The sequence below is a fragment of the Podarcis pityusensis genome, assembly GCF_964106645.2.
Source record: "Podarcis pityusensis genome assembly, chromosome: Z".
NCBI lineage: Eukaryota > Metazoa > Chordata > Lepidosauria > Squamata > Lacertidae > Podarcis > Podarcis pityusensis.
This window is the reverse complement of record NC_138044.1, coordinates 33,318,442-33,342,360: the sequence shown is the minus strand read 5'-3', so window position 1 is coordinate 33,342,360 and position 23,919 is coordinate 33,318,442. Positions and strand designations below refer to the sequence as shown.

The window sequence follows — 23,919 nt, the reverse complement described above, 5'->3', positions numbered from 1 at the left end:
GTTGTGGTGGCACAGCAGAAATCAGAAAGTGTCACTGCGTCTTAGCTGCTCTAAAAGAGACTGGTACTTGAAAGTGCCTTGGAACCATAGCTGTCAACTTTCCCTTTTTTTGCGGGAAATTCCCTTATTCCAGCACTGTTTCCCGCTGCTTCCCGCTGCTATCCCGGATTGTTAGATATCCCGTAGACTGTCCCCGAGACAGGTGAGGCTGCTGATCCCTTATTTTCGAGGCTGCTGATCCCTTATTTTCAAATCTGAAAGTTGACAGGTATGCTTCGAACTTCAGCCCTTGCAAAAGGACAATGTGGTACATTGCTGACGTCTCAGACAAAAGCTGCTGCACGTTTTGTGTGTGTTTCCTTGACAAAAGGATCAGGGCGCTTTCAGAAGCTTGCTCTTCTGGGAAGGGTGTGCATAGCCTGCCAATGGAAGCAAGTTCACAAGGGGGATGCTGCGTGACTCACCATACTGCTGCTCCAGCCTGTGAGGTAGAGATGGTAGCTGAGCATCCCTGCCCTGCCAGACTCATCCATCTCTTGTTCCAGAGAGGCCAGCAGATCCCTGAACCAGGCAAAGGCCCCTGTCTCTCGACAGATCCAGTAGAAGTAAATCTTAAGAACACAGGAACACAGAGGAAGAGAAGAGCTATTGAAACTGGAGACAACTTTTAAGACAATGGTTTGCAAGGAGTAGGTTGGTTAGCTGACTGTGGACGGCACTAGCGGCTTTGCAGTGTTTGCTGCTGCTTTTTTTATTTTTCTAATGTGAAGTAGATGGATTATGGGGGATGAAGCAAGAGAGAGGCTATGGGTATGCTACAAATTTATACTGGTTGTGTAATAGCTTAGTTGTCGCGCCTTCCTTCACACCTGGGAACTGCAGACTTGGTGCTACGAATTATACACATTTTGGCTTCCCAGAGCTCCATAATGAGAACAAATGTCTCTCTTTAACCTTTATAACTGTTAACTGAGAAACACAAAGATTTAGCAACAGCAAGCGCATTTCAGAATTAGACCCAGTTCCATTTTACAGATACACCCAGTGCTTTCCCCACCCCCTCCTGACAGTACCCAAGGATACGCAGTATTGGCAACTTTTTTTCACCAAAGGTTAAAAACATGGCACATACTGTTGTGGTGAGTACCAGCAACTTTTTTCTTTTCTTTTTAAAAAAGCACTGCATACTGTCCATCCCATCTTTGTGTTTGTCTTTTAATTGCAAAATGGTTTTTTTTTTAATGTTGTTTTTCATTTTAAAGGCACAGGAAAGACAAAGTTTCAAAGCAAAACTAAAAGGTGAAGAGGAAGTTTTGTTCAGGAAATTTTTGCAGGGGAGGGTCAAAGATTCAGCCTAGTTAACCAGGCAATTAAGGGAAAATAAAAAGTAAAATAGAAGTTTATTCGCCTTCTGAGTGGCTGAAGGTTGGGAGATACAAACTGCATAAGTACCTCAGGTTAAGTACTTAATTCGTTCCAGGGGTCTGTTCTTCACCTGAAACTGTTCTTAACCTGAAGCACCACTTTAGCTAATGGGGCCTCCAGCTGTTGCCGCGCCGCCAGAGCATAGTTTCTGATCTCATCCTGAAGCAAAGTTTTTAACCCAAGGTACTATTTCTGGGTTAACAGAGTCTGTAACCTGAAGCGTTTGTAACCTGAGGTACCACTGTATAAGCAAGCTAGGAAACTGAGTAAAACAGTTATTGTGGGGTCAGAAGGTCGTGGAGCAAGACTTTCAAAGCTGAAGAGCAGCAGGAAGACAAAACCAGGAAAGGATTATGAAGAGATGAACTGAGGGGTACAAGGTGGTAACTATTGGCTTGGTTGGGGAAAGCCCAGAATAAGCATAGCCGGGCACACTTACTTCTGGTTATTTTCATTTGTTCTTATAAAATTAGAATGCATTTTCCCCAAAACCATTTAAACTGCCTAACTCAGTGGTGGGGCGTGTCTTCATGGTGCCCGGTGTGTGGGTGTGGGGGGGGGCATGGAGGGCAACGTGAGGAGGATACAGCAGGGCAGGCATACGCCCTTCCAATCAGTCCGATGGGACTGATTTGAGGGGTGCATGCCTGTTGCATCCTCCTCACACCACCCTGCCAACGCCACCATAAAAATGCACCCAGCAGGCCTACTCACACGACGCCCCCAGTCTAACTTATTGCTTTAAGAAAAATCCTGGGAGGGACACACACCTGTCTGCAGCTTGTTGTTTAGCAATATTTAAGTGTTCCACCCAGGTTGGGCCAGTTAAAGTCCACGAGTTTTAAAAGTTGTTTAGTGGAGGCAGCCAAAGAAAACTGTTATGTATTGAAGTTCTCACCCTGGCCATCGGGGGTATTGTGTATATAGTTTTCACTCAGGTCCACATCAGTTAATTTAGGCGGGAAACCCTGGGTTGTTGCTGTTACAATGTGACAGCCGGCTGCCTATAACAGCAGGCCGGCTGAGCTGTGTTCAGTTCAGTTCAGTTCCAGCTTACTTATAAAGAACTATTTGGAGAAATCTCTGTGTCATCTGCTTGTCAGCCCACTACTTAATAAAAAAAAATCCATTTAGTGACAGCGGTCGAGTTAAGGAGGAGGGCTTGGTTTGACTGGCTAGTTTTCCTCACTTCCTTCCCATAGTGCAGGCAACAACCTGTGCCATCACAGAGACCTTTTAAGAAGATACAACGGAGCCATGGTTACCTATTGTGTTATACTCATTAAAGGTAGAGGGACCCCTGACCGTTAGGTCCAGTCGCGAACGACTCTGGGGTTGCGGCGCTCGTCTCGCTTTACTGGCCGAGGGGGCCGGCGTACAGCTTCCAGGTCATGTGGCCAGCATGACTAAGCCGCTTCTGGCGAACCAGAGCAGCACATGGAACGCCGTTTACTTTCCCGCCGGAGCGGTACCTATTTATCTACTTGCACTCTGATGTGCTTTCAAACTGCTAGGTTGGCAGGAGCAGGGACCAAGCAATGGGAGCTCACCCCGTCACAGGGATTCGAACCGCCAACCTTCTGATTGGCAAGCCCTAGGCTCTGTGGTTTAGACCACAGCACCACCCACGTCCCGTTATACTCATTAAAAAGGTAAAGGTACCCCTGCCCTACTGACTCTAGGGTTGCGCGCTCATCTCGCTCAAGAGGCCGGGAGCCGGCGCTGTCCGAAGACACTTCCGGGTCACGTGGCCAGCGTGACGAAGCTGCATCTGGCGAGCCAGCACCAGCGCCGCACACAGAAATGCCGTTTACCTTCCCGCTATAAAGCGGTCCCTATTTATCTACTTGCACTTAGTGGTGCTTTCGAACTGCTAGGTAGGCAGGAGCTGGGACCGAACGACAGGAGCTCACCCCGCCGCGGGGATTCGAACCGCCGACCTTTCGATCAGCAAGTCCTAGGCTCTGTGGTTTAACCCACAGCACCACTCATTGCTTCTGTCCTATTTTGTTATGTTCAAAAAAATGCCAACTAATATGCCTCAGTACAACTTAGCCATTAGGTTTTATGACAGTTGAACGTGCTTGTACAAATGCTAATTATCTACCTTACGCCATCATCTTCCTCATGGTGCCAGATAAGACAGCTACAGTCATACCTCGGGTTGCGAACATGATCCGTGCGGAAGGCACGTGCGCAACCCGCAGCACCACGTCTGCACACGCATGTGACGTGATTCAGCACTTCTGCGCATGCACGTGATGTCATTTTGTGATTCTGCACATGCACAAGCGCTGAAACCCGGAAGTAACCCATTCCGGTACTTCCGGGTTCAGTGCTGTCCGCAACCCAAAAACGCGCAACCTGCAGTATTCGTAACCCGAGGTATGACTGTTGTATATTTGGAAGGTGCTTTATGTACTCTGTAGAGTTTGTGATATGAGTTTGTGGGGAACAGACCTTTAAAGCCGAAGCTGGGGTAGCTCAGTTGCTAGAACATGAGACTCATAGTCTCAGGGTTGGGGGTTCGAGCCCCACATTGGGCAAATGATTCCTGAAATGCAGGGGGTTGGACTAGATGACCCTCGTGGTCCCTTCCAACTCTACAATTGTATGATTCTAACTCCTGCACCTAGCAAATGTTAAAATCTAAGCCAGGTTGAAATATAAGCCCGGTTGACTCCATCAATAGAGACAAGGGGGAGATAACCCATTAAGAAAGCCATCAGCGAAGCCAGCAAATGGGTGGAGCCCCGCCATGGTCTTTGGGAAGATCACAGAAGGAAAAGTAGTTGCAGTTTGCAAGTAGCAGAAAACTGGAGAAAGGGGGCTCAGAGTACATCATAGGCTCAGGTTGTATATCTGTGTAAATAAACCATAAATCATAAAGGCACCAGTGCCTGTGCCTCATTTCCAAAGCAAACACGAACCCTGGGTAACTGCCTGGACCCCTGGAATCTCGGACCACTCAGAGATTGGGGTGGCGTGTAACAGTCTGAAAGCTTTTAAGTGCACTAATAAATCAAAATGGTTGGCACTTTTGAGAACAAGTTTCATTTCTTTTTCATTTCGCTATCGTTTTCTTTTCTTTTTTACATCTTTCTGGTTTCTTGATGTGTGTTTCTGGCTTGTACATTTTTGAAGCAATCCAAAACCTGCAGAATTGTTTGGAAAAGAGGTGGGTGGTGATGCAATTACATTTCTAGTCATTTTCAATATTCTGAGCAGGGGCAGGGTGGGGATATAACCTGTCCCTAGTTTGAGACTGCAAGATACTACATGTCAGAGGGAGTCTTCACTCCCTGCAACTCAAAGACTAGCATTCTCTAGCAAACAAATTCGGTCTCAGTGCAATGGGGCGATCCCACCATACCGTTTTTGTTTGGAGACCCTGGTCACCATGCTGGAACTTGTACCAAATGGATTTCAGCACAGAGGCAAATGGTGTCACTCCAATCCCAGCTCCCACCAACATGGCCACCTCGTACTGGAACACATCTTCGCTGGCAGTGCCAAAGGGACCATCTACTTCAATCCTGGAAAGTTGAGAAAATCTATGTGCTGCATAGAATTTTGTGCTCAAAAAAATTTAGTTCCACAAACTGAATCAATAATCAATTTATTACTGAAAGTATGAAGCCTTTCAGGAGAAGCCTTCTCAAGAAAGCCTGCAAAAGATAGTTTACCTTTAGCAGGAATGTTATTCCGGTGCATTCCACATTTAACGCTTCCAGGCCAGACCCCAAATGATCTTCCTTTTACCCATAGGCCTCACCTATGACCAGTTCTGCTGTGCCTATCCACTTAACATTTTTCCCAGTCCTTTTGCCTTCTCCTCACCCTGTCTCCAAATCCCTCCTTCAATGGCCCAATGCAAACTTTGTTCTAATGATGAAAATATTTTGGGATTCATACAGCAGTTTCTTTCCTGTTTGGCTGGGCTGCCTTGATATTTGTCCTCTCCAAAGCCCTTCGCATCTGCAGGCCACACAGTAACTGAGAAGCTCATGTACCTGAGCCTGAGCAGAAGAGGGAGTTGCTGCTACTTCACACACCCCCCCCAATGGCCTCGTTGAAGGCAAATGGTTGCTGGTTTACGCAGCTACTCACCTGGGCATCACCGGGTTTGGCTGCTTAAAGTTGTCAATCAGAGCCTCTGTCCAATCGCCTGCTGCCCTGATGTGGACAGAGAATAACTTTTCCTCTGGAGCAGATGTGAGGGTGAATGGATGCCACTCCAAATAGTAGATAGATGGGCAGTTGAGGAAAACATACTGCCCTACTTCCATGCTGAATCCTTTCTTGTACAACTGCAGCTCAAGGACATTTGAAGGGTGCATAATGGCCTGCAAACAAAAGTCATGCTGACATCGAAAGGGTGAGGAAAACTCCCTCTACCATCCGAAAGGAAATATTAATTGGACTTGACTTCAAAGCAGCTGGCCTTCTTCTGGGGCCAGAAATCTCAATGCCCATCGTCTTTTCCAGGCACCTAAAAGCACATAAAAGATAACAGACAAGCCACCCAACTACAGAAATACCTCGGGTTAAGAACTCAATTCATTCTGGAGGTCCGTTCTTAACCTGAAACTGTTCTGAACCCATAGCTGTCAACGTTTCCCTTTTTTTAAGGGAAATTCCCTTATTCCAAATAGGATTCCTTGCAAGAAAAGGGAAAAGTTGACAGCTATGTCTTAACCTGAGGTACCATTTTAGCTAATGGGGCCTTCCGCTGCCACTGCACCGCTGCCGCGCAATTTCTGTTCTCATCCTGAAGCAAAGTTCTTAACCCGAGGTACTATTTCTGGGTTAGCAGAGTCTGTAACCTGAAGCGTCTGTAACCCGAGGTACCACTGTACAGAAGTTCGCTATTGTGAGCCCACACGCTAAACCCTGTCCTTGGAGCCTTCCCCCCCTCCCAAGACGCTGAGATGGGGGCAGAGTGATGTCCTCCCTGTAGCCAAGGTGGGTGGCACCCTGGTCCCGGGAAACCCTGCGCAGTGTCGCAAACCCCGCCCACCTCTTGGAGGATGTGAGCGGTAACTGTCATTTTGGCACCTGCTGAACATTGTCAACAAAACTTTTACCCTGTCTTGCATCTCTATTAGATTTTAATTGGTTTGACATACGGTTTGTTGTTGTTGGTTGCTCTTTTTACATTTTTTTAAATATTCATATGACTTGTTTAAAATTGGTTTTTATATATGCAAAAATTTTAGCTGCTTTTAAAACATGCCGCTGCCATTTGCCTTTTGTTGTTGTACTGTAAACTGTATTGGGACGTCATAAATAAATAGCCTGCGGCTCAAGGATCTCGCAGCAAGCAACAGCCACAGGCTTCCACATTCCCACATTATGCCCAGAGTGGAGAAGCAACAAAACTCATTTATTTATTATTTAATGTATTAAATTTGCATACCAACCATCATTCGAAGATCACGGGGCAGTTTACAGTATAAAAACACATAACATAATACACTGGAACCTCAGTTTTCGAACGTGATCCATTCTGGAAGACCACTCGACTTCCAAAATGTCTGAAAACTGACTGAAAACTGAAAAACTGAAAAAAGCAGAAGCCTCAATACAATAGGGAAGCTCAAAACGGAAGCTGCATGGCATGTTCGGCTTCTGAAAATCGTTCGAAAACCGAAGCAGTTACTTCCGGGTTTTTGGCGTTCGAAAGCTGAAACATTTGTCAATGGAGACATTAAACAACTGAGGTTCTACTGTAACAAATAAAACAATAACCCAACCACCACACACACAGTTTAAAAGGCCATAGTTTCTTTAATTAGCCAAAGGCCTAGGGGAAGAGGAATGTTTTTGTCTGGTGCCAAAAGAGGTGTAATGAAGGAGCCCAGCAAGCCTCCCTGCGGAGAGCATTCAACAAATGGGGAATATTTGGTTAGGAGCTGCCCAGAGTGGCTGGGGAAACCCAACCAGATGGGCAGGGTATAAATAAATTATTATTATTATTATTATTATTATTATTATTATTATTATTGATGTGTTAGGGAAATTTCAGGGTTCAAGCCTGATACACAGGTCTGCCTGGACCAGCCAACTGAATCTGGACACAAATTGTCAGCAAAACAGGCCATCTTTATTGAAAAAGCATTGCAGTGCATTCCAACCAGCTCTCACCAAGCAGACGGGGCACCCTGAAAAAAACAAAAAAATTCACCTCTATTCCTACTAAGCAGATGTCATATGACACCAGGGTTGCAGAACAGGATCATAAGGTTTCTGCCCTCTCCCCTATTCATTTATACCTCACCAGATTTTCTTAGTAAATAAAAAGTCCTGGAGATAACAGCTAAAGCCTACAGTATTCTTTGTCAAGGATTCCTGTTATCTATTGACAAACTGGCTATAGAGGAAGCCAGGAATGTTTTGTTGCCTGATGCAAAATACTCCACCACTGCTGCAAGGGTCAAGGGCTTCCTAGAACACTAATCTCTTACCAAGACTCAGCAAAAGGGAGGTTTTCCTGGGGACGAGGGAGACCAGCAGCAACACTGTGCAGCAAGACACTGTACCACCCTGCCACCACTAAAGCCTCCCTTACCTTGGCTGCTAGTGGGGTGGGTGAGTACACTTCTTCCACTACCACCAACCGAGGCAGCTGCTTCATGGGAGGGTTGGCTACGCACATGTGCACACACTTAGAATTACATTTCTCATTCTTGATCTCTTCAAAATTTTGTTCTTTCTCCTCAGAGGGCAGAAAGAAGGGGCCCATCCTTGCAGGACTTCGGAACAAAGGCCAAGGACCCCACCCAGCAGAATGAGCAGGAAGCCCCCCCCCATTCCCCCACCCAAACAGCGTGGGGCAGTACAGTCATACCTCGGGTTACAGACACTTCAGGTTGCGTTTTCTCGGGTTACGGACCAGCCGAAACCCGGAAGTACCAGAACGGGCTACTTCTGGGTTTCGGGTTCATGCAAGCGCAGAAGCGCTACATCGTGCTATGCGCATGCACAGAAGCGCCGAATCACAACCTGTGCGTGCACAAACACGCTGCTGTGGGTTGCGAACACTGTGGGTTGTGAACGTGCATCCTGCATGGATCACGTTCGCGACCCGAGCGTCCACTGTAGAGGCGGAAGGAGCCCCTCATAAGACCACTTAAGTCCAGTGTCTTCTTGATGCCGTGCTTTAGTCAACTTTCACCCCAATCTGATTAGGCCAGGAGCACTTCCAGACTCTCGCTGTTTCCAGGTGGAGTTCCAATCACACTCTAGCAAACTCATATTGCATCATAATAGTCGGTGGTGGTGAGGTGTCTTGCGCAACAAGCCCACTTCCCCAAAGACCAGACATTCCATGATAAGGAAAGGGATAGGGAAAATGCACTGGAAACTTGGGGATAAGACTTGCTATGGCACAACGTCATAGAATTTCCCCACAAACAAATCAGAATGTGTGCTTGTTAAATAGATAACGTTGTCTGGTACCCCAACGAATAAATCAGGATGTAAGCAGTAAGCAGGTTGCAGAGTGGTAGGATGGCATTGTGTCAAGCAAAGATTTCCCCATACTTACCAGTGCATTTTCCCATGATTTATCATGAAGAGTCTGATTGGGGGAGTGGGGGGAGCAGGTTTGCTGTACAACAGTTCCAAATCAGCTTTAGTTGCAGAAAGCCTCTGCTCTTCCCAGAGGGGAGGGGTTGTGAGCGGGAATCGCTTCCTGCAGTCACAGGGGGGGCGTGGCTAGGCCCCCGCGTCACTGGAGCCCTGGGCCCGCGTCATGCCCCTCAGCCAGCCAATCCGGCTCACTGGGGGGCGTGGTTTAGCCGGATTTAAACGGCCGCAGGCCCATGAGCTCTCCCTTGCTTTTCCGGCTTCCACGGATTACCCACCCTTTAGGTTTTGCTTCAGCTCCTTGCCTTGCTATGGACTTTGGTTGGTCGCCTTGGTTGTCCAAGGGGCCTGGTAGGAATTTTTTCCACTTGGCAGATTGGAACTAGCCACTTGGTTTATCGCCTACCTCATAGCAAATCGTCACAACTTGGTGGTTAGGCATTGGAAAATGCGTTGTGTGTTGGAGGGGAGGTTGTGACCATCACCTACCCCTCCCCTAGAAGGGTATTCCATTAAAGGAATCTGGCGGTCGTGGTTCCTGTCCGATGCCCAGGTGGTGGCTAGGGCTATGGCATAACCCTCCGGTGACTCTAGGGCAGCGGTTCTCAACCTGTGGGTCCCCAGATGTTGTTGGACTACAACTCCCATCATCCCTGAGCTCTGGCCTTGCTAGCTGGGGGTGATGAGAGTTGTAGTTCAACAACATCTGGGGACCCACAGGCTACTCTAGGGGAAAGCTTCCAGTTGATTCGCATCAACAAGCTCCCCCTACAGGTTGTTAACCCTTGCGTGGATCCCTGCAGAGCGGGCAGGAGTCAAGTATAGTCTGTTCGGATCCATTGCCTAAGCCAATACCACTCACATTCTGTAACCAATAAAGTTGTGGCCTTTTTTAGCCCATTAACCCAAATTCTTGTGTCCATGTATCTTATTTCATCACCAAGTGGGTAGCGGGGCCTTGACTCACAAGCTGAACCGGTATACGATTGAATCCCACCTGAAAACACCAGCAGTCTGAAAGTGCCCTCAATCTACCACTGACACGAAGAACTAGTCTTGATTTCCTTGAGCTCTAGCTGAGGGCAGATCTACACCACATATTTAAAACACATTTGATGAACGTTTAAAACAGATGACTTCCCCCAGAGAATCCTGGGAACTGTTGTTTACCTCTCACAGAGCTACAATTCCCGACAACCTTAACAAACAACAGTTCCCATGATTCTTTGGGGGAAGCTGTCTGCCTTCAAGGTGCTTTCAGTTGTATGGGGTGCTTCCATCTTGAGGCACACTAAATGTGTCCTATGTATCCAACTCAAATCCAAGAAGAAGAAGAAGAAGAAGAAGAAGAAGAAGAAGAAGAAGAAAGCAGAGATGCTTACCTTTACAACAACCACTTTCTGGCAGGAACGCCAAATCCTCAAGGCTCTCTCAAAGGCATAGAGAATTATCGGGGCCAACACCCACTTCCAGGACTTTAAAGAAACAACATCCACGTTAGAATGGACACTTTCATTGCGGGGCCAGCATTTTCCCACTTGTGAAACCTTACACCTTCATCACTTCAGTGCTTTCCTCATATTGTATGTCATTCTTACCTCAGCAGGAAGACCCTGAAACTCAGGCACTTTGCAATGAGTGCTGTTGCCTTGAGCCCACTCTGTATACTGCCCAGCGCAGAGCTTAGGATTGCTCTCCTCCAAGCTTTTGTCTGTCTGCCCACGAACAAGACCTCTGGAAAAAAGAGCAGAACCATCAAAACTGCAAATCTGAAAGAAAGGAACAAAAGCCCAGTAGTGGAAAAGGAGGTTTGCTCATACAGGCCATGTGAGCTAAGCAAACCTTTCCAATAGACTCTTTCAGCTCATATTGTGTTTGGTTTTCAGTTGTAAGATGTGGGTTGCAAAAAGGTTGCTCTTTGCTTTAAATCAGCAGTGGGGAAGTGTGCATATAGAAACACATATTAGTGGAAAAAACATTAAAATGCATCGTATGTGGATAAATTGTTTCGCAAAAAAAGTGTATATTAGGCAAAACAACACAAGAAGATGTGCATGTTAGGAGAAATTTGCACTAAAAAACTAATGAATTTTCAGGAAGACTACTTAAAACACATACAGAGAGACACACAAATACTGCTTTTGATTTGTGGAGAGCTTAATATTCCTCTTAGGGAAAAGAGGAACATGAAATGGTTAGATTCGCCCACTCCTAGCTATCCTATCCCACAAGTGCAGAAGTGCCTTACGCAATGCCATGGATGACGAGGCCCAGAAAGTAGATAACAAAGAGATGATGGGTGTACCAGAAGACCTCGAAGTAGTTTCTGCGGATGAACTCCATAGAAGAAGTGACCATAAGGATGAAGGACAAGGTGATGATCACACCTGTTAGACCAGGAATGGTGGTGAATGCCACATACAAGGGTGTCTGCAGATGAAAGCCAGATTATGACATGTAAAGTTGTGCTTGATAAAAGCTCTGGCTTACAGACAAGGTTTAATTATGACATTTATATACCACCTTTTCTCCCAGGAGCTCAAGGTGGTGTACATGGTCCTTGACACTGAAAGATAGCTGTATACATGAAGGAGCGTCTCCATCCCCATTGTTCAGCATGGAGACTGAGGTCCAGCTCTGAGGCCTTCTGGTGGGTTCCCTCATTACAAGAAGTGAAGTTACAGGGAACCAGGCAGAGGTCCTTCTCAGTAGTGGTGCCTACTCTGTGGAATACTCTCCCATCAGATGTCAAGCAGACATACAAATATTTGACTTTTAGAAGACTTTTTAATACTCTTTTGGAAGCCGCTTAATAATAATAATAATAATAAGAGTTAGGTTAGGTTGAGAGATGGTGATTGGTCCAAGCAAGGCTGAGTGGGGTGTCTTCTTCATAAGGGCTATAGACTCTTAGGTTGCGTTCACACATCCTAGTAACCCAGAACATACAAGCGCACCACTGAAATTCTCCTTAAAAATAACAACAACGAACTAATAACACCCAGATGAAAACTAATCACCGGTAGGCTCTAAATAGAACAAAATGCATAACACTGACAAGTTATTGCTTACAGTCAAAAGGAAAGGAAGCTTTCAGCAAGGCTGAAGCACCAGCAACTTTCCCTTTCAGAACTTCAACAATGCTTATTGAGCAAAGCTTGTGAGGCACCAACCGTAGTGTTTGAATGGATGGGGTTTAGCCACAACCCATCGTCCTCATGTAAGTGAGAGAGGGTGGAAGCCAGGTCTCCGTCTGTTGCTTGCCTGGCACTGTTGTACCACTCAAAGTTAAGCAGGTGAGCAATGATGTGAACCGCTGGAAGAGAGGGCAAGAAAAACCTGAACCACATCCTTGCAGACAGCCAAATTATACAATATGCTGACACCAGCAAAGGGGCTATTTCTATACTGATGTTCTCTTTCTATACTAATTGGGGCCAAATGCACGTAGCTGTCTGTCCTTGCTGGCTCAGTGTGTATGTGTCCATGCGTGCGCATTCCCATGTAGGTATGGGGGAGAAAGTGATTCAGTTCATATTTTTATATGAATCTACCTAATATGCACTTCCTGAACCAATGAGCAAACTGAAATTATGGACCTCAAAGACTGCCTCTCCACATATAAACCGTCCCGCACTCTGTGAGATTCATCCTCTGAGGCCCTTCTTTATGTGCCTCCTCCACAAGAGGTCAGAAGGGTGGCAACATGAGAACACGGCCTTCTCTGCAGTGGCTCCCCATCCATGGAATGCTCTCCCAGGAAGGCTTTCCTGGCACCTTCATTATACATCTTCAGATGCAAGGTGAAATCATTCCTCTTCAGCCAGGCCTTTGGCTGATTAATATCCTACAGCCTTTTAAATGTATCTGTAGGGAGGGGGGGTTATTATTTTGCTCCTTTGGTTTAATTTATAACTTGTGTTTTATCTTGCATTTTATTCTGTGAACCACCCTGAGAATCTTTTGATGAAGGACAGTACCGTAGATTCCGGTGTATTAGGCGATTGGGCGTATAAGATGACTCCCCAAATTGGCAGCTGAAGAAGTAGGCGGCGGGCTCTGCTCCGCACCGGGAGGAAGCCGCCCAGCGAAGCCGACTTAGCATCACTGGGCAGCTTCCTCCCGGCGCAGAGCCCACCGCCCACTGCCGCTGCCCAGCAAACCCATACCTGGTGTATAAGACAACCCCTGACTTTTTAGAGGATTTTCCTGGGTTAAAAAGTCGTCTTATATGCCAGAATCTACGGTATCTAATTTGAAGAAGAAGAAGAAGAATGCAACTATACTTTGAAATGTGTACTTCTCTGCATTGCGTGATGCAGTTCTCCAACCGAAACATGTACATAACAGTACATGTATTGGCAAGAACAATGTACTAAAGTTATGTCATGCTAATGAAAATTCCTTGCAGAAATGTCAATATTAGGCACTGGTTTTCCACTTCCTCCTTTCCAGTCTCAGGACTCAGCTATGTTAGTAAAGATGGTGATATGAATGTGCTATAAACATGCATCACCAGATTGCGCCATAGAGCAGGAAATTTTAAAACATGGTTTTCCATAGAGATTTCTTTCTTTTGTTATAATGATCTAATTCCTGACTTATTTATAGCTTCCCCCACCCCACCCCCATGTCTAGATCCACCCTCAGTCTTGTCCCTGCAGAACTCAACAGGAAGGAGGATTTGGCCAAACTTAGAATCAGTCATTGCCCCTGGCTCCGCCTACTGTTGACCACCCTGACTTCTGCCCCCACCATTCTGCACCCATTTTTTAAATATAAAAACAATAGTTAAATGCTTTTGAAATTGTTATTTTGAATACCTTTTTTTTTTTTTTGGTATAAAAAGATGTCAAGGCTTCTTAGCAAAATGTTATGAGTATTAACCTACCCAATCCATTACAAACATAAACTGTGAGTTCAACAGAACCCTTAGTAGGGAATCAATTTGAAGCACAATAGAAATGCTCTAGTTTGGCAACATATTTCCTTCCCACCCCCAATTCATTTAAGTTCTACTGGTGACATCATTGTTTATCACTGCACATTTGTGGGGTGCCTTACAGTTCTTATTGTACTCATGAAAACGAATGTTGGGCCCTTTCAATTTCTCTAGAACAGAAGTCATTTTACCTGTGTGGAGGGCAATCATGTAGGCCACCAGCTTGTGGAAGGTCAAGTTGTGATCTAGTTGTTTCCTCATGGTGCGTCTGCAACACTGAATGGAAACAAAAAAACAGGCCAGCTAGCAGACTGGGGTGTAAAATTCAATGTGGGTATAACACAGGGTGGGCACCCCAGCAATGGCCCCAACTTCACCCAAAGGATCACCCAAGCAACGCTCATCTGCCCCACACCTGACATGATATGTGACTACAAAGCAATTTTAAAGCAGGAATCAGGAGCTTAACAGGAGATTGCTCCTTTGCAAACAGGACTCCCTGTGATATGCAGCTGATCAGCAGAAGGGAATGGAAGAAATTATTCGGATTATTGTTACTATTGTAACATGATGATGACGATGACGATGACGACATGGGGCTGATCAGCAAAGGGGGCTGGAGGAAATGGTTTGGATTGTTGTTGTTGTAGTGGTAGTTGTTGTTTCGTGTATTTATATTCTGCCTCTCTCCCAAGATTTAAAGGGCTTCTTCCACTCTAATGACACAGTATGAGAAATACACAGTTTTGTATCCAATGTACCGCTGTGTTAGCGTCACTTAGCTGTGCACTTGTTTCGCCAGTGAAATGTTTTGCACCAGCAGAACGTTTCCCCCCAAGAGAATCCATAAGTAGGTTGTAGGGCTGAGCTATCTGTTGCACAATGGTTTTCTGCAAGCCACAACTATTGTGTTGGGTTCCTCTTTTTGCACAGCCTTAAAACTCACCTGTCCATTAACACAACAGATATTGAGCCCAGAGATATAAACAGCCCAGAGGTCCCAAACACCACGATTTCCTCGGATGATGAAAACTGGACGAGGGAAACCTAACTGGAAAGACAACCTCCTTGACCACATTCACACCATACATTAACACCACTGTGATGCCTCTTTAAACAGTTATGACCTCCCCCCCCCAAAAAAATAATCCTGGGAGCTGTTGGTTGTAAATGTAAGGTGTGAATGTGGCCTCTATATTTTTATATTGTAAACCCCCCTGTGATTCTCAGATGAAGGGAAGTATAGAAATTGAATAAATAAATTATAAGCAACAAATTGGAAGTGCAGTTGAGATCAATTTCTTGCTCACCCAACAGCTGCCCCTCAGAAAGGAGAGAAGGTTCCGGCAAACAGGCAGCAGGATCAGCATGCTGTTGAAGTTGAGGCATTTGGCCGAAGCACGTGCCCAAGGCAGGGCAGACTACAAATAAAAAGAGGAGAAGCTGCAGAAGGGTGTTGGGTTTTTTTACTACAAACTTGTAACTGTTTTATACTCCAGGTAATGAGAGGCAGCAGCCTCTAGTGTAGGGATGGAGGGGGCCCCCAGAAATTTGGTTCAGTTTGCATTTTAATGTGAAACTCTCCAGTTTCTACTTCCTGAAACAATATGCAAACCTTAACACAGGCATCTTTCAACTCTCTCACTTTTCCGAATTTTGCACTACAGTTCTCCAATAAAATAATCGGTAATAAAAATGTGTGCCTATTAGGGGAAAGTGTGCCTTAAACTGCATGTTAGTGAAAATATACATAGAAAAATGCATCACATTTGGGAAATTTGTTTACGAAAAAAGGTTTATATCCAGAGAAATTTGCACGAAGATGCTAATTAAAGAGAACTTTTAAAAAATAATTGAAATTTACAAACTAATGCAAAATTGTGAAGAGCTGAGGTCTGCCATACGTCAATCAAAATTTTGTGTTCCTGGTTGTTGTTGTTGTTGTTTAAAAAGCTCAACAATATGGCAATCCTAGAAGAGCTGAGCTTAAGATTTGGAAAATGAGAAACTGAAATTGATAGGTGGAATATGCTGGGCGGGGCATGGGGGAAAGTAGAAAATTGTTCAAGGGCATATAACATATGACCTGCTCTATGCAAAGCACACTGCATGCCTTCAATTGTCTTTTCTTCCCATCTACCTTTGCTACTTTTCCTCCTCTGCCTGCCTACTCCTCACACCATGCTCTCAGCCTGTGCACAAGAGCTAACTACAGTGGTAGCTCTGGTTAAGAACTTAATTCGTTCTGGAGGTCCGTTCTTAACCTGAAACTGTTCTTTACCTGAGGTACCACTTTAGCTAATGAGGCCTCCCACTGCCGCCACGCCCCCCCCAATTTCTGTTCTCATCCTGAAGCAAAGTTCTTAACCCAAGGTACTATTTCTGGGTTAGCGGAGTCTGTAACCTGAAGCGTCTGTAACCCCAGGTACCATTGTAGTTGGTAATGCTTGCCATCATTTGTAATTTAGGTAGTTTATTATCCCCAACAGCCAATTGCAAGGCTTATTTTGCATCGGTAGAAGCTGGTCCAATTAGGGCAAATGCAGTGCTATCCAACCCCCAACCAGCCCCCACATGCCTGACTTCCAACTTCCAAGGGGTTGTACTACCAACAACTCCCTCTTCCTGACCCTCAGTCTCAGGTGTTGCTCCTCAGCTGGAAGGATGGGGGGGGGGGTCAAAACTAGGATTAGTTGACTCTGACTCCCATTGGCTCAGGTTCCACCTACTTTTTAGGCTTCTTACCTTCTGCCCCAACAGCCCAATGATTCATATGCTATATTAATTAACAATATGCAGGGTATTAATCCTGTCAATGAATTAGGATTTTCAAACAAGCGTATCTTGCTATCCTTTGCCAAGAATTTTCATCTCCTAAAAGCAGAGGCAATCAGAAGTTGAGGAGATGGTGCTCACCCCAAGGATCTGGCGGGTGTAGAAGTACTTTTCACCTCTGTCAAATGTCAAGAAATAAACCACAAAGAGGGAAATGTTTACTCCCAGCCAAGCAGCCTAGAACACAGGAGGAGAAAACATAGTTGAGTTGGCTTACTAAACCCGATGCACTTTAGAATATTGGGGGGTTGGGGGAATAGGCAAAGGTTTTAGCTCCATGACTGTCACCAATAATTCCAGTACAACTTCATCCTTTATTTCAAAATAAAAATAGATCATATCATGTGAATGTATGGCAAGAATAACAGTTATATTATTTAAAAGATTATTATAGCAAGGGGCAACTTCTTAAACAGTAGCAAAGATGCAAGTGCGTTTAGAAAATAATCGTATCGTATCGTATCGTAAAACCTTTTATTGGCATCACATACAACATCCAAAACAAATCACTACAGAATTACCACTTCCCCAGTGGCACAAACATTTGCTAAAAGAAAGGAGGCAGAGCAGTCTATCGTCACATCTCTTGGTCTCCAGGGAGATCAGACATCTGCAGTATATTTCGACCAAAAAAACCAAATAGAGATATTTAACCACTAACTTGGTGAGTTCCTGATCATTCCCCAGTAATAGGAAATGTATGACCTCTGACTCTGGTTTCCATTTCGGGATACAGAGTTGATCTAGAAATTGCTGACGGAGATCAGCGTATAGTTTACAATTGAGAACCATATGTGATAGGGTTTCCACCAGGTGGTCTTCACATGGGCAAGTTCTTTCTCCTTCCACCCTGCCTGAGAACCTTCCCCAAAGGAGGTTTGATGGATCTGAATTAAACCTGGCCAGCGAAAATGCCCTTCTTTCTTGAGGGTTAAGCAGAAATTTAAGGTAATTATGGCTAATTTCATGTGCCCAAGAAAGTTGAAAATAAAGAGAGGAACATGTTTTCTCTGCTGCTACTGTTAGTTCTTGGCGTTCAATATCCCACAACCTAGTTTTTATTATAGCCTTGGCAGATGGTAGGGACATCGATCGCAAAAGTTCCACTGACAGCCTGAGTTGCTGTACCTTCTTGTTAAACGGTTGTAGCCCTGGGGAAAGAAAGGGGTCTAATAAAACTTCGCTGAGGAGAGGATCTTTATCTGATGTAAGGCAGATGTTTAACCAGCATAGAAGATGTTGTGACGTGGGGTTTGTGATTTCAGCTCTCCTGACATAGCATGCTTGGAGACAGTTCTCTAGTAACACTTCTTTATTAAAGCAACAAGACTGACTACTGGGGAGAGGAAAGCTACATTTATAGGGACAGGGAACTAGCAAGAAAGGATACATTTTGGAGGGAACAATATCAGGCAATCACAGTCCTGCCTTTTGGAGGGAACCAATAAGACAGAGGATCCAAATACAGCAGCTTAAATGAACCAATAGTAGCTGTACCCTCTGGAACCAAAAGGCAGTTACTTTACCCTAATGCAAATACAGACAATAATAATACAGATATAAAATCCTTTGACTCAATACACAACACCCCTTCCCCCCTAGTGAGCACAGCAGACGTAATCTCTCAGGTACTGTGGGGGCCTACAACTTCTACTTGATCTCCTGACAACAGGTGTTGCAGGTTCTGAATTGGGTGTTACCTGTGGTAGAGGGGCTGCTCTAGGGGTTTCGTCAGGAACAGATGGAGTCCCCGACATCTCAGGGTCCCCTATCTGTACCTCGTTTGGCATTTTATCCGGGTGGACATAATCCAGCACCGTTACCAGTCTCCTACCCAAGAGCAGCTCAGCTGGCGACTTGCCCGTTGCGGTACACGGCGTCGCATGCTGCAAAAATAACATTCGCGCGATGCGAGCTGACCAGTTACCCTCCATTAAGCGCGCAATGGATTCTTTGGCTGTTCTTACCATGCGCTCAGCCTGCCCATTGGAGGATGGGTGAAAGGGCGCGGATGTGACCCCTCTTATGAAGTTATCAGCCAAGAATGCCCTGAATTCTTGGGATACAAAAGCTGCCCCATTATCTGATACAATGGTCTCAGGTAACCCGTGGGTTGCAAACAGCTGCCTCAACACCTTGATGACGGCAGCTGATGCCATGCTAGGGACCATCGCCACTTCTAACCATTTGGAATATGCCTCAACGATAACCAAAAAGACCTTTCCTTGGAATGGCCCAGCAAAATCTAAGTGCAGCCGGCTCCAGGGAGATCTGGACTGCTCCCACCAGTGGACTGGTGCTCTGGCCACTTCCGGCCGCACCTCTTGGCATGCCTTGCATGTTCGTACCCATTGTTCTATGTTCTGGTCCATTCCAGGCCACCACACATAACATCGGGCTAGCGACTTCATCCTGACCATTCCCGGGTGTCCCATGTGAAGCGTCTCAAGAACCCTGTTTCTCAGTGGTGCTGGGATGATCACCCTATCTCCCCACAGGAGACAACCCTTATGCATAGACAACTCGTGCTGCCTAGTCGCATAAGGCCTGAATTTGTCTTCATGCGGACCACCTGGCCACCCCCTCCCCACCCAAGTGAGCACACGGGAGAGAACAGCATCTTTCCTCGTTTTCTCAGCTATATCAGTAGCCGTTACAGGAGCCCCCGGAAGTGTTTCCAGCATCATTATGTGCTCCGCTGGAGCAGGATCCTCAGTGCTCCCGCCAGGAAGGGGCAATCGACTCAGCGCATCCGCGTGGCACAACCGTTTCCCCGGCACATGGGTCAAGGTGTACTGGAACCCGTTCAGGAATATAGACCAACGTAACATTCTGGGGGAGAGAATTTGTGGCGTTTGTTTGTTCGGGTTGAACAACCCTAACAGTGGCTTGTGGTCCGTTTCAATGTAGAAATGGCGACCGTACACATAATCATGGAACTTTTTGATTCCTGCCACAATTGCAAGCGCCTCTTTGTCAATTTGAGCATAGTTGCGCTCCGTGGGCGACAACGTACGGGAATAGAAAGAGATGGGCTTTTCCGACCCATCCGGTCCCCTATGACTTAGCACCGCCCCCAGGCCGTATTGAGAGGCATCACATGCCAGGACTAGAGGCTTTGACTCGTCATAATGAGCAAGGACACTCCTGCTACTCAGCATTCCTCGCAAGGAGTCAAAAGCCTTCTGCTGCCCCTGCCCCCATCGCCACACATTCTTTTTCTTCAACAGTCTATGTAATGGTTCAGCTACCGAAGCTTTCTGCGGTAAGAACGAATGATAAAAGTTAATAAGTCCCAGGAATGACTGCAACTCCGTCTTGTTCTGTGGCCGTGGCGCCTCGATGATGGCCTTAATCTTAGCATCTGTGGGGTGGATGCCTGATGCATCAATTTTAAACCCCAAGAAATCCACAGTTGGCACCCCAAAACTGCATTTTTCCTTTTTCAGTTGCAACCCCACCTCCTTGAACTTGAGCAACACTGCACGAACACGCGCAACCAGTTCCTGTGGGTCTTTTCCAGCAATCAAAACGTCATCAAAAAATGGCAAGACCCCCGGCAGACCTCTTAACAGGTGTTCCATGAGCCCTTGAAAAATCCCTGGGGCCACACAAACTCCAAATTGTAATCTGTTAACTCTGAACGCCCCTTTATGTGTGACAATAGTCTGTGCTTCCGCTGATTGTGGGGTTACTGGCAGCTGTTGGTAAGCTTGTGCCAGGTCAATTTTGGCGAACACCTTGCCCCCAGCCAGTTTAGCCAACAGATGTGATACGACTGGAATGGGGTATGAGTTTCCCCTGAGTGCCTTATTGATAGTACATTTGTAATCTGCACAGATCCTGACTTCCCCATTTGCTTTAAGGGGCGTGACGATTGGAGTCTCCCACTTAGCAGAGTCCACGGGTGAGAGAACTCCCTGCTTGACCAATTTCTCCAGCTCTGCTTCGATCTTGGGTTGCAGTGCAAATGGCACTCGCCTTGGTTTGAGTCGGATTGGGGCCACCCCAGGGTCCAACTCGAAGTCAACTGGGGGCCCTTTATAACAACCCAGTTTTCCATTAAAGAGACCAGCAAATTCTTTGCATAATGCCTCGCTCATCTCAGGGCAGGTTTGGATTGAATTAAGCCCTGATATACTCAGTCCTAGGGCGGGGAACCAGTCAGTGCCCAGGAGACTGGGGCGACTGCCCTTCGCAATCACCAGTTTGAGTACAGCCTGTTTGTCCCGGAACTGTACTCTCACGGCACACATTCCCATAACATGGATGCGGCCCGCTGAGTATGACTGCAAGGTTGCCGGGAAGGGTTCCAGAGGGGGCAACTTACCCCTGGGAAAGAATGTCCTCGCGGTCTGGTCCGACACGATAGTGAATCCAGATCCGGAGTCCACCTCCATGTCGCACTGCTGACCCTCAATCTTCACCTTGACGTGTGCCTTGCCTTGTGCTGGAAACTGCACGACCCTCCCGTTGATCTCCGTAACGTAGTGGCAGTCCTTTAGAAAATGGGTTGCTGTGGGCGGTCTGCGATGCTCCGGTCTAGGTGCTCCTGTCGCTCCCAACGCCGCCAATCTACAGACCCTGGCGATGTGACCTGTCTTCCCGCACGTCCGGCACATAGCATCCCGGAAACGACAACTCTTCCGCTCATGGTTTCCGCCACAACCTGGGCACCTGCCTCGGTGATCTTTGTGCACTGTGCAGGCCTGACTCACTGACTCGACCCGACGGACTGGGCTCTGGCTCGGAGTAGCCTCTAGCTCGTCCATGGCATGCGCAACTTCTATCTGTGGCTTAGGGGCCTTGCGACTGGCATCAAGCTCCTCTCTTTCATAATTCTCCGTGGCGGTGGCCTCCTTCAAGGCTGAAGCAAGGGTAACCTCTTCTTTAGCCACGATGCGTCTTCTGGCCTTCTTGCTGCTCAGACCACCGATAAACCGATCCAGGAGAGTCTCTTCCAGATTTTTGAAGTCGCAGTGCTGAGCGAGCTTCCGCAGTTCAGCCAGAAATGCAGATACAGACTCCCCAGCATGCTGCTGCCTCTTATGAAACTCCATCCGCCGAGCCATCTTGGTCTCAGTAGGCGCCAAGTGGCTTGTCAGGCCGGCAAGAATATCTTTGAGAGATGTCTCACTTAGCTTCGCTGGAGCAAGCAATGCCTTGGCCAGCTTGAAGGTCTCAGGCCCACAGTAGCTCAGGAATGTGGCCCTTCTTTTGCTGGCATCGGTGATCCCTTGAGCCTCTGCGAAGAACTCGAAGCGTTCGACGTAGTCTTCCCACGTGTCGGGCTCTGATGGCTGGAAGGGCTCCAATACCCTTGGACTCTCCATTGTCCTGTGGCAGGGTCGTCTTCTCAGCTGGCCAGTGAGTCTTGTTCTTAGCTGCAATCCGGACTCTGAGGCAGGGCTGCGTTTAACCGCTCCTCAGCATTCCGGATCCCACCTTCGTCGCCAGTTGTTGTGACGTGGGGTTTGTGATTTCAGCTCTCCTGACATAACATGCTTGGAGACAGTTCTCTAGTAACACTTCTTTATTAAAGCAACAAGACTGACTACTGGGGAGAGGAAAGCTACATTTATAGGGACAGGGAACTAGCAAGAAAGGATACATTTTGGAGGGAACAATATCAGGCAATCACAGTCCTGCCTTTTGGAGGGAACCAATAAGACAGAGGATCCAAATACAGCAGCTTAAATGAACCAATAGTAGCTGTACCCTCTGGAACCAAAAGGCAGTTACTTTACCCTAATGCAAATACAGACAATAATAATACAGATATAAAATCCTTTGACTCAATACACAACAGAAGAAATCTCGCCCAGGCAACAGTCTCTACCTTGTGTTGACCTCGCTCTAGACACAAGGCTGCATAGGGTACACAGGGTGGGACTGCGAAAATCTTGAAAAGGAAAGCTGCCTATACTCGTTCAACCAACTGGGTAAACCCTGGCAGCCAGGCTGGAATACCATAGAGCAATTCAGCTATAATTTTGGCGTTGAAGACCTTAAGGGCAGAAGGGATATGCGAATTACCTCTTGTTATGAAGAAACGCATTATGGCCTGCATAGACAACTTACTGGCATTCACTGCCGTTGCACGGTGCGTGGACCAGAGAGGCCTATGATGGAATGTAATTCCCAGACAGTTGAATTCGAATACCTGCTGGATGGGTTTACCACCAAATACCCAGCTATAGCTCTTGCGTGAATTCCCAGAGACCATTATTTTGCTTTTGTCAAAGTTCATGCACAATTTCAGTCTGGACAGATAGTCAATACAGGAATTTAACCGTGACTTTAAGCCAATTCTTATCCGTGAAAGCAAAATCATATCATCTGCATGTAGGAGGATGGGAATGCTTAATGCATTGAGTTTTGGGCTGTGGGCATCTACATGTTTTAGTGAAGAAGCGAAGTCGTTAAGAAAAAGGTTAAAAAGGGAGGGAGCGAGTACACAGCCCTGCTTATCTCCTCGGTTTATGATGGCAGGATCTGTCATTTCATTCCCTTGTGTTGTTCTTATATGGCAGGTGTTCTTTGTATAAAGTTTTTTGATCAAGTAGAGTAATCTGGGTTCTAGGCCCATTGTCTCCAATTTGGTCCATAATAGCCCCCTGTCAACAGTGTCAAAAGCAGCCTTAATATCTAGGAAGGCCACATAGAGATGTTCTTTGTGGAGCCACATGTACTTAGCGGCTTATTGGCCGATAGTTGGACGGCAGCTTTTTATCACCCTTTTTAAAGATTGGAATAATTATAGATTGCTGCCATGAGTTAGGCATAATACAATATCTATCTATCATAGTGAAAAGTTCCGCTAGTATCGGAGCCCACCACTCTGACTTGGCTTTGATCAATTCAGATGGAATGGCATCAGGGCCAGCAGCCTTTCCTAGTTTCATCTGGTCGATTAAACTTATAACTTTGGTAATGGAGACAGGAGGCCACTCATCCGCGAGAGTAAAAGTGGCATGATCCTGACTATCAGGAGGAGGAGCCAAGATGCCATTGTTAGAGGAAGGACTGATCTGAGCTCTGCGTTAGTTGTGAGGTTTTTATTAGTTTTTACTAGTTTTATCAGCTTTTTATTAATTTTTACTAGTTTCAGTTTATTGCTTGGTAGT

The 23,919-nt window shown here is 46.3% G+C and overlaps 1 protein-coding gene across 5 annotated transcripts in view; it reads right to left on the bottom strand.

The window, feature by feature from the left end:
• NOX1 (NADPH oxidase 1) overlaps window positions 1-23,919 on the bottom strand; it is a 42,792-nt gene that overhangs the window by 6,202 nt on the left and 12,671 nt on the right. For 3 of the 5 annotated variants that reach the window (XM_080990490.1, XM_080990489.1, XM_080990493.1), the window contains 10 exons: window positions 16,874-16,969; window positions 15,268-15,378; window positions 14,149-14,233; window positions 12,189-12,331; window positions 11,264-11,445; window positions 10,614-10,749; window positions 10,398-10,490; window positions 5,536-5,771; window positions 4,799-4,961; window positions 465-611 (listed from right to left, as the gene is read on the bottom strand). In XM_080990490.1, coding sequence (XP_080846616.1) covers window positions 465-611; window positions 4,799-4,961; window positions 5,536-5,771; window positions 10,398-10,490; window positions 10,614-10,749; window positions 11,264-11,445; window positions 12,189-12,331; window positions 14,149-14,233; window positions 15,268-15,378; window positions 16,874-16,969 — 1,392 coding nt within the window. Of the gene's footprint in view, window positions 1-464; window positions 612-3,901; window positions 3,980-4,798; window positions 4,962-5,535; window positions 5,772-10,397; window positions 10,491-10,613; window positions 10,750-11,263; window positions 11,446-12,188; window positions 12,332-14,148; window positions 14,234-15,267; window positions 15,379-16,873; window positions 16,970-23,919 lie in introns of those variants that run through there. The other 2 variants (XM_080990492.1, XM_080990491.1) reach the window with 2 other exon arrangements.